At 38.1% G+C, this 15,747-nt stretch overlaps 3 protein-coding genes across 3 annotated transcripts in view; 1 reads left to right on the top strand and 2 right to left on the bottom strand.

Annotated features, from left to right (window-relative positions):
- The window catches only part of hrob (homologous recombination factor with OB-fold), a 6,536-nt gene extending 1,127 nt beyond the window's left edge, over positions 1-5,409 (bottom strand). The window contains exons 1-9 of the mRNA XM_079457673.1: positions 5,215-5,409; positions 5,006-5,059; positions 3,900-4,802; positions 3,348-3,431; positions 3,030-3,167; positions 2,473-2,581; positions 2,084-2,169; positions 444-563; positions 13-223 (exon numbers count right to left, since the gene is read on the bottom strand). Coding sequence (XP_079313799.1) covers positions 13-223; positions 444-563; positions 2,084-2,169; positions 2,473-2,581; positions 3,030-3,167; positions 3,348-3,431; positions 3,900-4,802; positions 5,006-5,059; positions 5,215-5,244 — 1,735 coding nt within the window. The 5' untranslated portion in view covers positions 5,245-5,409. The remainder of the gene's footprint in view (positions 1-12; positions 224-443; positions 564-2,083; positions 2,170-2,472; positions 2,582-3,029; positions 3,168-3,347; positions 3,432-3,899; positions 4,803-5,005; positions 5,060-5,214) is intronic.
- A 4,314-nt stretch (positions 5,410-9,723) lies between these two features.
- LOC306894567 (apoptosis regulator BAX-like) lies at positions 9,724-12,304 on the top strand. The gene is made up of 6 exons (XM_079457226.1): positions 9,724-9,915; positions 10,168-10,210; positions 10,301-10,459; positions 10,572-10,707; positions 10,814-10,903; positions 11,894-12,304. The coding sequence occupies exons 1-6, from the start codon at positions 9,879-9,881 to the stop codon at positions 11,990-11,992; spliced, it is 564 nt and encodes a 187-aa protein (XP_079313352.1). The 5' UTR covers positions 9,724-9,878; the 3' UTR covers positions 11,993-12,304.
- A 1,127-nt stretch (positions 12,305-13,431) lies between these two features.
- rps11 (ribosomal protein S11) lies at positions 13,432-15,440 on the bottom strand. Its single transcript, XM_079457053.1, has 5 exons — positions 15,389-15,440; positions 14,705-14,839; positions 14,451-14,526; positions 14,053-14,182; positions 13,432-13,791 (listed from the first exon to the last, which is right to left on the bottom strand). The coding sequence occupies exons 1-5, from the start codon at positions 15,401-15,403 to the stop codon at positions 13,668-13,670; spliced, it is 480 nt and encodes a 159-aa protein (XP_079313179.1). The 5' UTR covers positions 15,404-15,440; the 3' UTR covers positions 13,432-13,667.
- Positions 15,441-15,747: the final 307 nt, after the last annotated feature.

Genomic DNA, 15,747 nt, shown 5'->3' with positions numbered 1-15,747 from the left:
ACAAACACAAACCTGTGTCCCATGGTGTGTCCTCTGTTGGTACAGGCCCTTTCTGAGCTTGACAGAGCTCAGAGACAGCTGCAGTATGATCTACACCAGCATCAGCCCTCTTTAACTCAACAGCTTTCTCCCACTCATCATCATCATCATAATCAAAGTGGAGCTGCATCTGAGAGACCGGGCCCCCCGCTGGCTTGGCGGGTTCGCAACAAGACACAAGCTCCTGTGTGCACACACCACAGCAGGACCAAAATGAACACAAATAAGACAAAAATACAAATAGTTTAACTGAGGAACACTTTGAAAGAAGAGAATCTGCTCAAAGCTTCGACCTATACACTGGAGACCACCATGTGAGGTTAATTAAAAAACAATTATGATAACTGGAGAAAGACCTTAATCCAAGGATGTCTTCTTTCAATACACCTTAAAACATAACTCACCAGTGAAGGGTGGGATATCTGAGAGTTGTGTAGGACTCCGTCAGGTGGATAAATCCTGAGAAGGTTATTGGGCGTGACGTTCAAGTAGTGATTTCGATGTGATGGTGAAAACACACCCACCTTTGAAAGCAGAAAAGAAATGGGAGACATGGTTATGTACAGAAGGTCTTGAGCCAGCTCCCAAAACTGGAATTACACTACGCTGGGGAAGCCCACCTTATTAGGGTACCACATATTAACACAAATCTATGCATGCATGCAGAAACTAAGCGAGCTAAGGCAAAACGATCAGTAGCGTTTAAATCAATAAATCACTAGCTACTTAAGTGAAATAGTTTGACATGCTGCTTGCTCAGAATACACACACAGTTGAAAAGACATAAAACCACCACAGAAGCAGTACAAGTGCATCTCTACTAGCAAGTGAGGTGAAGCGAGTAGACTTTATGATCACCACTTTACAGCGCCGCTCACATTTATAATCCAACTTTCACATTTACTCTGACTGCACGTTTGTGCACGATTTATTTACTTATTCTTTATATGCACTGAGTATCGGGCTGTATATTGGCCTAAAATCTAAATCTCGATTAATTGAACATTTTCTCTCGATAACGATTATTTTGTTTTTGTTTAATAATTTATTTTTCTTAGTTTTTTTACCGTAGTTCACTGACGTAGTTCACTGACATGGTTGTACTGTAAATATATTTGTTCTAATAAAACATTTCTTATCTCATATTATTTTAAAATAATCAAAGGAAATACAAACTATTTATGGTTATTACATCTTTGTGTTATTTTTTGGAAACATTGCCTTTGCTGCAGACAGCTGAAGACAGAAGAACAAATGTAACACAAATCAGCAAATCATCTGTCTGCATGTGTCGTGAGAAATCATGTGTATATTAGGACCCTGGAGACACGTCCTGCAGTCATAAGAGCTGTCGCATGAAAGAAACAGATGGACATGAACTGAGTTTTTATAGTTGAATGGAGCTTAAAGGTCCGGTCAGTAATATCTAGCGGCAAGGTTGCGCAATTGCAACCAACCGCTCACTCCACCCCTCCCTTTCGAAACACTTCAACGGCTGACAGAACATGGCAAATTACATGTGGACCCTTGGTGTATGTAGATAGAAAGGTAATAAAAACATAACGCTTCATTGTGTAAGGTCTTTATATACCTCTGAAGCTACTGTATGTATATTATATTGCATTTCTATCAATAGATCATCCCAAAAATTACACACTGGACCTTTAAAACTCACCAGCGTGTCTAAAGAAATATGAAGGAAACATGTATCTATTTTTCCCCCAATATGCACATTTTTGGACTAAAAGTCCTGTGATAAACAACTGTTGAAAAGTTGTAATGCAATTTAGCACAAATAATATACAATAAGTTTAATATAATATAAATTGTTATATAATAGCTACTAGCCTGACCAATACCCAAACGCAGACCGGATTATCTTGGGGCCAGGCGTGTGCGTGCGATGAAACCGTCGATTTTTATTTAAGAGGGTATCTCGCTTGTTACAATGAAATCAAATTACTAATTTCTCAAAAAAAAATTGGGTCATAGCACCCACCCCTATTATATACAGTATTGAAGTATTAATGTCTAAAAGAGTTACTTGTTTGAGTAATAACACAGCTCCTGTCTTGAGCTCGCCTTGTCTCTCTTCCACCAAGCGCCGATGAACAGTGCCCTGCATCTCACCTTCAGAGAGGAAAAGAAGAACTTTGATGAAACTAAAAGAAGACTAAAAGAATACAGATTCAGAACAGAAAGAGTTTATGTGTGTTAGAGAGATATGGTCATAACCCCGCGAAACGAATCTGTAATCGTTTAGCATTTCTAATGTAAAAACTCATCAGCATCAAAGCAACATTTATGTGCACAATAAATACATATTTAATAAAGATACAGATATATAAAAATACAGCTTTAATATGGTTTACAAAAACAGCACAAATACAAAGAGAGACGGTGGAACCGCAAGTTTTTGATTTTTAGCAGTACCTGTGGGGTCTCTAAAAACAGCTTTGGCATCTGCATGCGTATGTGTGATGCTCTTCAACACAACAGCCATGTTAGGGACCTTATTCTTAGCCAGCTGCCTGAGAGCAGCCTGCAAGGAGTGTGAGAGAAACAGAACAAGTCACACAAAAGAACCAGAGAAAAACAAGAGAATGAAAGAAAAGCATAAGTTACAGTCACAGCCTCAAGGCCACTGGTAATGAATCAAGTGAAAAGCTAATCAGCATTTGTCAGCCTAATGAGTATTAAACACACGTTTGCCATTAGCAGAGAATAGTTATGACACATGAGCAAAACACATTAAAATGACATTTAAATTCACTTTAAGGTGACTGATGACAACGTTGATTATGTTTGTGTTAATCATTAAGACATTCGAGCGTCTTCATTAATCCTGGACGGCATAAATAATATCCAAATATTTATTTTCAGATCCAGATAAAAAATATATCTACGGGCTAACAAAGATGACACTAGTACAACGCTCAGATAAGCCCATTTAAAATACACAGCATGCTACGAAATCTAAAGCAGCTCACCTTGCGGAGTACCATGACAACACTGTAAGAGTGCAGGAAGCAAGAGGGGTTCCTCTCGTCCAATCCCATTTCAGCCTTCATAACTGCCCACGGACCCCTACTGAATTCATCTTCTTCATTCCCTTGAGAGCTTGAGACCTATTGAGATAAAACGGACAAACCATCATTATGAGAATAAGTGTCTCTGTGGGTGTGTTCTGGCATAAAATGGACAACATCTTGGATTGGGAATAAACGCTGCATCTATAAACCATTAGTAAAGGCCATTTACTGTAGTTTAGTGCAGAATGTGAAAGATGACGTATAGTGTGCATTTACCTCACTTCGTAGACGAGCAACGGCTCCGTGAGCGGGGGTCTGAGGAACTGACACAACAATGTCATCGAGGCTCTGCCCACTAACCTGCAACACCGTAATACAAAACAAACGATAGAGCATTGCTGCTCTGTTCACACTGTGAAAAACCATGACAACCTCTGAATTCAAGGGTAAATAATGAACGCAAATAATTCAGAGCTGGTTTTAAAGTGCAGCATTTTTACAGTACACAATATAATGTATCAGAGAATTGTCAAAGGGATAGACCACCCAAAAAAGTCATTTTTACTCACCTTCAAGTCATTTTAAACGTGTATGACTTTCTATCTTCTGTAGAACACAAAATGAGATATTTTGAAGAATGTTGGTAGCCCAACAACACTGGCCCCTATTGATTTCCATTGTATGAACACAAAACCACAGAAAGAAAATATCTTCTTTTGTGTTTCACAGAAGTACAGTCATATTTTGGTTTCGAATGACAAATGGGTGAAAACATAACAGAGTTGTTGTTTTTGGGTGAACTACCCAATCTTATTGTGTTTAGCCTACCTGTTGTGGTAATGCACCTGCGGGGCCAGGGAAGCGACGCATTTTGGCACGTGTCACACCGCTCTGTGGTCTCTGAGGTGTCTTATTGGCTGCAGACACCAGCTGGACCAGGTGATTTGTCAGGACGGGCGTATTGAGTGGTCGAGGTGTAAGTCTGGGAGAGGGATCAGGAGTGGACACTGGGTGGAAGAGAGAACTCCTGGGCTGCAAGGTGGTCCTCGGTGCTGAAGACCCAACCCACCCTTGAGGCGAAACAACTGAGGGTTTAGGAGTGACAGGTCTGGGAAACTGCGAGACTGGTGTCGCTGGACCCCGCGTAGGCCTTGGAATCTGCATTGGGGTGGTAGGGGTAGACAAATGTGTGGGCCCTTGCGCAGTGGATGAGGGGTTGAATAAGGGTCGTGGCATTGCTGACACTGAGGAACTAAAACTGTGAGAGGACACAACTGGTGCTGCTTCTCTGGATGCTGACGGTCTCATTCGTTTAGCAGGTGAAATGTTAGCCGATGGCAAGTCTGATGCTGAATTCTTCTGTGGCTGAGAAACCATTTGAGGAACGCTTTCATCCAGTTCATCCAGATCCACATCCCAGTCATCAAAATCATCCGGAGCTGGAAGGTCTCTCTGTAGGACACTGAGAGATGATGGGGGGTTTGTTTGGATAGAGGAGGAGGGCTGCAGAGACGATGCTGGTGCTCGGAGAGAGGAAACAGAGGAGGATACGGAGCGATGGCCAGGGATGGAGAGGACACTTGAAGTTTTCACAGGGCCACGTGTAGGGGCACTGAGAGATGCTGATGTACTTCCCCCAGGGTCGGATGATGGGTTGGCATCTTTTACGAATGCAGAAGCGGAGGCAGATGTGGACTCTGACGCACATGACCAATCAGCTTCAAGCAAATCCTAACAGTGTGGAAGAAAGCATGAAGCAAAAATAAGTGCATAAGGAATGAAAGTAGTGATGATAATGTCATCGCCTTCATTTTACTGATAACATGTAGCCTATACGTTGTTGCTTTATATAAAAGTTTCTTCCTTCCATAACTCTATGTTAAGTTAACAGCATTAATATAAAGACTGCTTTGAAAGTTACGCAAAAGTCAAACCTCGTCATCAAACTGTTCTCCGACGTTGAACAAGCCCGTCCACTGATCACAAGCCTGCATCAATAAACAGAGAGTAACACGACACCATTAAAAACACATTCATTCGCCTTAATGATCATCATTTTATGCAAACATGTTCAATATATCCAAAACAACTAACTGACTGTAATGTTTTGACAAGCATGTTTCAGGCTAATGTGAGATCTTACCGCGGCTGTCATGTCTGTTCTGTTAATCATGAACGCAGATGTAAAACGCGTAAAACTTTAATCGTTGTGAACGTTTTATATTATTAACAAGGTTATATATGAAAACAAACAACTACAAATACTGAACTGAAACGTATTTTTACATCGCAGCGCCGCCACGTTCAAACGCAGATGGCGTATGTGACGTGTGCGTGTGACGTAAATTTAAGGGCGTGTTTGATATCGGTACAGCAGCGCCATCCTCTGGATACTCTTGACTCCATGTAAAGGAGTTAAAAATTAACAGACTGGTGTAACGTTGATTGTTGAACAACATTTTGAACAATTGAACGATATTAACAGTATTAAACGTTATACTGCCTCCTTAAGACGAATTGTATATCTGTATTTTGCATAAATGTGAAAGCACTCATTTATAGAAATTATGTATCATGTGTGGAGGGGGCATTAATACGTGACATACATATACAAATAAAGATTATTTCTTAATTCCTTCTTGCAGAGGAATCCTAGCACATGATACTGTCACACTACCAAAAGCATTAAAGTTTTCTTCTACAATGATCTTTAATGACATGTAACAAAAACACTTCGGAAAAATCTCAGAAAATGTATTTTTAGTATTTAATCACACTTCATTGGTGATCTTTCATGGGTCCTTTGAATACAAAGTGGAAAAGTAGATTTTGAGTTTTCTCCAATACAGTTTTGAAAGAATTCAGCAGACCTTGTATTGTAATGTAAAGAGGAATTCTATTAGGCCTATACACGCTCGTAAATGACTGCAACACTATGGAAACTTAAAACCTTCTTAGCTGCCTGTCATTTCATTGATTGCATAATATGTAAACCCCTAAATTAAATCTCTCCTATGCTATTTTATATTATAAATACAAATATTAATCATATATTTTAATATATAAAGAATGAAACGTTCGTTTTCGTATTTTTTGTTGTCACACCATAGGAAACATGTACGGTTTATTTGTCAATTACCCATGTATTTTAAATACTAAAGATCATATATCTATTTTTTAATCAACATATTTGTTTTATTTTGATGTTCAATTATGTATCGCTCTGTATGACTGTTTCATTGATTGACGTGAAATGCATCATCTTATCCCACCGAGAAACTGAAACCAAACGTAGCCTATACGAAGACTAATGAATCCCACCACACCCGTTCTTTTCAAATCAGACATGCGCTGTAAAATATACTGTTACTTTTTTATCTAGATTTTTAAATCAAACCTTTAATTCGTGTTTTACAAACATGATCACACTCTTTGTGTAATAATTCAAGAGGGAAAAGTAAATGTTATATTTAATGTCTTTATATATGAAACAATACATTTATATTTTGAAAAGTTTATATATATATATATATATATATATATATATATATATATATATATATTACTGTTCATAAATTATATAGCATATTTTTAAACATTTTTTTAAAATATAAAATGTATGCTATATGCAAAACGGTTTTATGCTTATGTTCGAGTTGACCCGTACTAGCCTTTATAAACGTTGCGTACGCACAAAATGGGACTGGAAACGGGCGTACGCCGCTTTCCACGCGATCTATTAAAAACAACCTTGACGTGAGAATTTGCGCACCTGTGAGCAAACTCTGACCCATGCGTACGCACATTCTGGAGACAAGAGGAATTGGCGAGACAAATGGTGAGTTCAATGGTGGTCTGAACTCAAGTTAGATTGCAGAAAGTAGCCTAAATGTGAGAAAAACGATAAAAAGTAGGCTAGTAATGCCCCACACATTTAATCCACAGAAAACGTTAGATCCAGATTATCATGGTGGCTAAATCTGCAATGTTATTTGCGCTTATATTGAATTGCTTTATGAACCCTCTTGTAAAATCCCACTCTTAAATCTTTACATCTTAATTAATCATCACTGTCTCACCATAACATGGGCGCGCATGAAGAGGAGATGGCCCGACTGTATGGAATACATGAAAGCCTCAAAAACCTTATATAACCATATATAATCAAATGTCAAACTCCATACAAACAAAACATGTTTTTTTATTATATAATCTTCATTTTATTGTGTTTTATTTTGTTAGTTAGCTGTATTTTTTGTTATAATGGCCTTAAATCAAGACTGTTTGATTGATATTAATTGGAGTTCTCATTTTGGAACCAAACTCTCCATATACAGGAGACGTCTAGCCTTAACCTTTACCATGCTTGACAATTATTTTCTTTCGGCGCTCCTCAGACATCTCTATCCTTTGCTTTCTCTGGTCCATGTTCAGTGTGGGACACACAATGATACCTGTCAAGATTCTGCTGCATCATGTCATGTTTCTCTTAGTATAGTGGCAGGATCATGACAGAACCTCATGTTTAATGTGGAGAGAGGCAATTATTGTTCTTATGGCCTTCCATAGGCTCTCTCCGGTCTCGTCTCTGTTCCCATCCTCTCCTCGTTATGCCCTTCACCTGTTTCCCTCTTGATTTGCTCCCTTATTTAATGCCCTTGTGTCTTCTGTCTTGTGCTGGTTCATTGTGGTTTGTCTGGCGAGTTCTTGTCAGTCTAGTTTAGTCATGTGTAGTTTTGTAGTTAATGTTTAAAGTTTATTTTAGTGTTGTTTAATTGTAGTTAGTCTTAGTCCTGTCATGTTATTGTATCCATGTTTTGTTATGTTACCCCCTCGTGGGTGTTTGTTTTATTATTTATTAAATATGTCAACCCCTTGTTACCCGCTGTCTGCACCTGGGTCCTCTGTCCGTGTCTCACCACGAGAATCATGACAGATACCAAACAGCCCAGTGACTACTTTTCTCCATTTAAATAGGATGAATGACTGATAACAAGATTGGATACATGTGTGATACTAACTAAAGAAACAAATAAATTGGAAATATCGCTATAATCCAATTATGGATTATCTTTTTTAAGGGCTACCAACAAATGTGTTTGAGTCATTTTAGAATATATTTGTAGAATAAGCAATAATTTATCTCTTTCCACAGCTTCTTTGCTTTATTCTATGGCATACCAAAGGTATGGAAGTATACATGATCCAATAGCTTTCGGAAGTTTTACATCTTTTTTTGTTAATTTTCTATGGAATCTGGACCTGGAAACGATATATGTTCATTATGGTGTGTGACGTCAGGCTTAACAAGCGTATTGGATGCAAGGTTTATTCTCAGATGAATCGGCACTTATGAGTTTGCTTTGCATTGACTATTTGTGGGTCAAATGGGCGTGTACAGGGCCAGGTATGAGACTGATTCATGTACGCACACTTGCAGGTCATCTGTAATTTATAAAGCGAATATTGCTTCCAGGTGTACGTACGCACAGTTTTATAAGTCGGAGTGTTTTTTGACGTACGCTATTTTGGGCTTTCGGGCGCAGGTACACTTTTAAGGATCGTATGCACAGTTTTAAAAATGATACCCCAGGTGAAATAAACCGCTCTTTGCTTATAAATTTGTTTCATGCACCATTCTATATACATATCAGTTGTTGTAGAATATATAAAAAAACAAAGATAGCTGAATAAGCTATTAGAGAAAAATAACATACATAATCATAACATCAATAGTATAAACTTTGACTGTAAACAGGGTAAGCTAACTAGAAGTATTATGCAATTAAATTTCACAATATATATAATATACATTTCTTTTACAAAGAAATGGATACACCATAGACTACAGTTGAGCGATCTGCTGTGACGTCACAAGTATACTCGCTTCCGCTGTCAAAATCGAGGTAACGAGGGTCTGTCTAAATAAACTTCCCTCTTTCACTTCACGAAGTGGAACACACTTCAAAATGGCGGTGGGATTTCCACAGGGGAAAAGCTTATGGAAGTTTGCGAGGTTCTGTTTAAAAGTGAAGTGGAACGCACCCGCGGTCTTTGCACTTGACCACTTGACTACTTTCATGACGTATTTCCTGTTTTTGGCAAGCTCCCAAGTTAGCATGTAGTATTTCTAACCCGTTGGAACACACTTAGCAAGTGCAAACATGTAATATATGTGGTGTTTCTAATTATCCGATAAAAATCAGTTTTACAAAATACATAACTCTGGTGTTTTCACCAAAAAACTGTGCAACACTTCATTTTACAACAAAATTATATGTAATATCTAATTATAGTCAGATTTGTTTTTATAGCGCTTTTTTTGTATCAAAGCAGGTGTACCCAAAAAAGCAAAAACAAAAGAAAAACACATGTCAGCCAAAAATAGAATAAATAGATATAACCTTGAAAGTAGTTGTATAACCGGCAAAGAGTCTCATGAAATATCCAGAATGTGGTCCATGATGGGATACACTTATTCCTGAATATCGCTCAGAAGCGTTATTTAAGAAAGTGTGGGTTTAGTGTGCTTTAAGGGCACTGCCCTTTCACCTTTCACTGCTCAAGACATTGGACAGACTTGTGCTCTCACTTCATGTCGAGTGCACGCGCTCTCACTTCCTTTCGCGTGCATGCGCTCTCAAGTGGCCAAGACCGCAAGTGGGGGTATTTGGACGCAGCCAATGGCATGTAAATGCCCTGTTCACTCCAAAGCCTAAATGCCAAGGGCTCTGCCCTAGAAGCGAGTGAAGCTTGTTTTTCCAGAAGATAGGGTAAGTCTTCAGCAAGTGTTCTTAGGTCACATTCATGAATATGGCAGCACTGTCAGCTCAAGGTTATACAGGTGAGTGTCTCTTTTATGTCCATAAAATGCATTTAAGTTTTTCCATACTAAAGATCGTGTATCTATTTTTCATAATCCTATGTTTAATTTTGATGTTCAGGTACGTTTTCTTATTAAATGACAGCTTACGCATTAATTGAACCATGCGTTAACTTATCTCAGCAAGAAACTGAAATGTTCCATAAGGCCAAATCTCATCCCTCTCCTTAATGTTGATGAGTAATTTTATTTTTCAATTTTTTATATCTAAAGGCATTGACCCGATTCTAGACCTGGGAGCTGCACTTCTCAAAAAGTAGGTTTATTTTCGTAGGGTTATTATTATCACTTATATCTTTGTTCTACTATTCTTCACTACTTTGGACATTTCCCCCCTCTCTCCCAGCTTCATCTATGAGCGGGTTTGTCGCAGTGGAGACTGCGATGCTGAGGTAACCCGGAGTCAGCTGGGTGCAGTGGAGTTTTGTAACCCTAACCATGAACGCGTTGCACAGTGTTTGCTGCAAATCTATGATGAGTTGGAAGGAAATGTACAGCTGAAGATGTAAGTTAGTGCTTAGAAGACTTGATCGCTATGCTGTGCTAAAAAATGCTAACTGGATGACATCGTGTCAACTCAGTGAGCACCATGCATCGTCATTGTTATTTTGTGTTAGGATGTTGAACAACCATGCTTTTCAACTTACTGAAGACGTCATTAACAAAGTGGCCCATGAGATTTTCTCTGATGGGAAGTTCAACTGGGGCAGGGTAGTGGCACTTTTCTACTTTGCGTGTCAGCTTGTCAACAAGGTAAAGACACACGTGACCTACTCAGTATCATATTATTGCAGCTCATTGTTTTGATTTAATGTATCTAACATTCTCCCTCCTTTGGTCACTGGATATTCCAACAAAGTACCCGGAAATAATTGGAAGTATTATCAGCTGGACCATGTCCTTCGTTCAGGAACATTTGATTAACTGGATCAGGGAACAGGGAGGATGGGTAGGTCACTTCCTCATCCTCATCCTCACCCTCACACAATCGGTTCCTTAAACTTCTAAAGAGTGTTTTAGAATCAACATGGCACTGTCACACGTACCTGTATTATCTAGGCATATTTAATATATATAAACTGAAATATCACATGGTCCTTAGTATTCAGACCCTTTGCTGTGACGCTCATAGATTTAACTCATGTGCTTTCCATTTCTTCTGATCATCCTTGAGATGGTTCTTCATTTTAGTCCAGTTGTGTTTGATTATACTGATTGGACTTGATAGGAAAGCCACACACCTGTCTTTATAAGACCTTACAGCTCACAGTGCATGTCAGAACAAATGAGAATCATGAGATCTCGACAATTCTATGTTTTTCTTTCAATATGGGGTGCTATGTGTACTTTAATGAAAAAAAATTGAACTTGAATGATTTTAGAAAATGGCTGCAATATAACAAAGAGTTTAAAATTTAAGGGGGTCTGAATACTTAACGTACCCACTATATATACAGGCGCATCTAAAACATTTTGAATATCATGAGAAAGGTCAATATTGTTTTCAGAAAGTGAAACCTGTATATTATATAGATTCAATACACATAGAGTGAAATATTTCAAGCCATTATTTCTTGAAATGTTGATGATTATGGCTTACAGATAATCAAAACCCAAAATTTGAATATTACATGAGATCAAATCAAAAAGGATAGTTTTTACAGAAATGTCAGGTTTCTGAAAAGTATGTTCATTTCTATGCACTCAATACTTTGTTGGGCCTCCACAAATTACTCCTTTTGCATGAATTACTGCATCAATGCAGCGTGGTATGGAGGCAATAAGCCTGTGGCACTGCTCAGGTGTAATGGAAGCCCAGTTTGCTTTGATAGGCGCCTTCAGGTCATCTGTATTGTTGGGTCTGGTGTCTCAAAATTTCAAGAAATAAAGGTTTGAAATATTTCACACACTCTCTCAATCGCATAACCTTTTCCCTCAGGAGGGAATTCACTCTCACGTCGGGCCCCCCACATGGCAGATCATCGGGGTCCTCCTTGCAGGAGGTCTCACCACTCTCCTGGTGATTTGCAAAATGTGAAGGTGCACAGAGGAGGAGTACAAGGAATTTGAAGTGAACCAGTTTAGCAAAAGAGAACAAAAAGAGGGAAGAGACCAGAGGAAAGGACAGATTGATTTAAAAACAAAATTGTGTTCTGTCTCGTATTCTGTTATTTTTTATAAATTCAATGATGATGGTGTAGGGTTAAGCCTCTCAAGTATCAATGTAGTGTTTGCAACATTTGGTAAGGAATACAATAAACCGATCAATCAGCATTATGGCCTTGGACTTGTGTCTTCTCTGTACTATATTTTTATCGCTGATTAAACAAACCCATTGTGCTATACCTACAGTATGTCTCTTTTGTACACATTGTTTATATATTGGATAAAGCCTTTTCATTTATTCTTTTGTTGAAAGTGCCTTGGCCTTTTACAAACCACCACTAAAAAATGTTGCCAGTGACTTACTGTAGATTTACACTTATGTTTGTTCAAAGATAAATTACAGAAAAAATATATAAATTCACAAAATCATGCAAAGCATTCTGGAAACCAAAATTAGAAAATAAACAGAGGATATGTGGATTTCTGGTTTCCAGAATGCATTAAATGAGGTTGTTATTTTATAATTTTTTTGGTTAATGTTTAATATTCATTTATCTTTGAACAAACTGCTGCCAATTAATTAGATAAATCTACAGCAATATACTAGCTCCATAACTTCTGCAAAAGCGTCAGTGATACCCTAAGGAAGTATATGTACATGTTATATTGTATTAAATATGATTATATATATATATAGATTATTTATAATAATATAAAACAACTGTTTTTATGAATTCAATTAATTTAAAAATAACAGATTCTGTGCTTTAAGATCTATGGGGATGTTTCCTGAACAGGGATTAGTTTAATGCAGGACTTGGCTTAAGTTGAATTGGGTTATTTAAATTAAGTTTTTACAAAAAAAAACATGTTCTATTAGTGTGCATTTTAAAACACCACATGGCACTGATGTATCTTGAGATACATCATTGCAAGTTGTTCTCAGTTTGGACAGCTCAAATATTTATTTTAGTAACTAGTGTGAATACCTGTCCGGTAAACCATCGCTAAATAAACTTTTCTTTCAGTTCCTATACCATTCTATAATTTTGGAAAGAAATGTACAACAATTTACAATACCTGAAAGAGTTCTTACAAAAATGTCTTTACACTTTGTAGATATGAGACTTAAAAACGTGTTCACCAACATGCTGGCCTGCATTTCCCAAAAGCATCGCAAGACTACGTTGATCCTGCTTGATTGGTGACAACAGTTATAAGATTAATTTACGGTTAGGATGCAGAAACGCATTCCTAAAGGAATCTTTAACAAAGGCCCAGAAAAAAGCCAGGTTGACCATTTAGCTATGATCAGAAAGTTTACCAAATTCCCATGGGGTGGGGTCTCTTTCAGTGATTAGAACAAGTGCAACAACTTTAATAATAGTTTATATAAAAAAATACAAATTATCATTGGCATGTTGAATCAGATGGGTTTATGGTGACAATACAGTGCTGTGGGCCCTTTGCATTTGTATCAAACTTAGCACAGTGAAACCACTGGATTCTTAACTGTACATTCAAACCAACGAGAAACATCATTATACAATACATTTTTATTTTTCCATTTCACAATACAGAGGTGCCATGTTGATAAAACAACAGTTCTAGAACTTCTGGAACTGCTTCTTGGCACCAGCTGCTTTGGTGACCTTCAGGACATTGAACCTCACTGTCTTGCTAAGTGGTCGGCATTCTCCAACTGTAACGATGTCACCGACAGTCACGTCCCTACAAACAGAATATTAATGAAAAACTTATTCATTAACAGTATTTCCAAGCACCAACTCTAGAAAACAAAGCAAGGAGCGTCCAAATCATTTTTTTTATTATTTTGCTGCATCAGTGATGCCATAAGGCAGTGTCGTCAGAGCCTGAGAGACTTGGAAGACCATCGTGAGAAAAACATCATTTGCAGCTCACTCTTATTTGGTGCATATCTACAAAACATCTAATGTGCTCTCAAAGCACAGACCATAGAAAGTGTTTTACCTGAAGCACGGAGAGAGGTGAACAGACATGTTCTTATGCCTCTTCTCAAAACGGTTATACTTGCGAATGTAATGCAAGTAATCCCGCCTGATGACGATGGTCCTCTGCATCTTCATCTTGGTCACCACACCTAAAATAGGTAACAAAGTCAACAGTAAATCACAAGTTTCAAACAGGTGGCACACAACTACTTCTGTAGGACTGTTGGAGAAATTAGATCTAAATAGAGATATACATATACATGAAAGAGCTTAAGAGATACTGGGAGGCATCAGTAAAGCCATTAGGCACTATCCTCATAACACAAGGTTCAGAAGACCATCGTGAGAAAGCATCATTTGCATCCCAATGAGAAAAAAAATGACCTAAAGAGATTTACATTCACAGCGCATACTCACCGGAAAGAATCCGGCCTCTGATGGACACATTTCCAGTAAAGGGACATTTCTTATCAATGTAAGTGCCATCAATTGCCTGGGAAAGTAAAGGATATGAACTTCAATCATTTGAACTGAAGTGGTCACAACAAATGCATATTTAACAGCATCAGCAATGCCAAAGGCAGTATCCTCATTGAGTTTAGGAAGACCATCGTGAGAAAAGACATCATCTGCATATAATGGAATAAACACATGCATAAACACAAATGTACCTCTCTAGGGGTTTTGAAGCCCAAACCAACGTTTTTGTGGTAACGTGGGAGCTTCTCTTTGCCACTTCCTTCACCGGTTAGAACCCGCTTCTTGTTCTGGAAGATGGTGGGCTGTTTCTGATAAGACCTCTCATTCTGTAAGGAAGCATATAAATAGTTACAAAGAGGAAAATACCGCATTTCTGTTTCCCAAATGAACAGGCAACGCAGTATAAGCAAAATAGCAATACAAATACAAAATAACCTCATAGCAGGCATCTAAAGTTTTTACAAGAGGCGTTGGAAAGTTTCGTAGAGCAAGGAAAGGCTATCCATGTGCAGTAGTACCTTGCAAAAAAAGCAGTTCTTCAGTCAGGCAGTGAGCTGGATTCAGCGGACAACATCTAGTTTAATTACTAAACCATGCTGCGCTAATTTTATGATTTCTATTTCGACAACGAGTTTCAGAAATCACGTTTTGTTGATCAGCCAGACAAGGCCGCATGATGTTCCGCTCAGCAATGCGTCCCATCGGCCATGCGCGGTTTTAAAGTCCATGATATACTCCTAAAAGTGATCAATAAACTCACGTCTGCTTCGATAATGTCTTCATGGCGGATTATCAACGAGCATTTTAAGCTTTGGGTTAAGGTTTAAAGACAAATCCTTCCCGTTTTAACAACCACGCCGCTCGAGCTTACGTACCTGTATGTCCGCCATCTTCGCAAGCCGAGTCGTAAAGAGGACCAGATATGCGCGGGACAGACGGAAGAGCGTTTTTTCACGGATATGACGAAAAGGTGAGGGTGGGGCTTCGCGAAACTTGCTTGTTTTCAACCATATTAAACATATATTGGCTTTCTCTAATGTTGTTTCAGGTTTAAAAACGACTGTCTGTGTATATAATAATTGATTTTATTTCATTTATTATACAAGCACTTCGTTTGCTCAAAAATGTGATTCAACACTTGGATTCGTTTAGGCTAAAAAGAAAGCATCCAGTACGTTAACTGTGCTTCATGATTTATAACATGTAAATATTATTAAGGTATTTAAATTAGACA

This window comes from Barbatula barbatula (assembly GCF_947034865.1).
Source record: "Barbatula barbatula genome assembly, chromosome: 5".
Classification (NCBI taxonomy): domain Eukaryota; kingdom Metazoa; phylum Chordata; class Actinopteri; order Cypriniformes; family Nemacheilidae; genus Barbatula; species Barbatula barbatula.
This window is presented reverse-complemented; position numbering and strand designations above follow the sequence as displayed.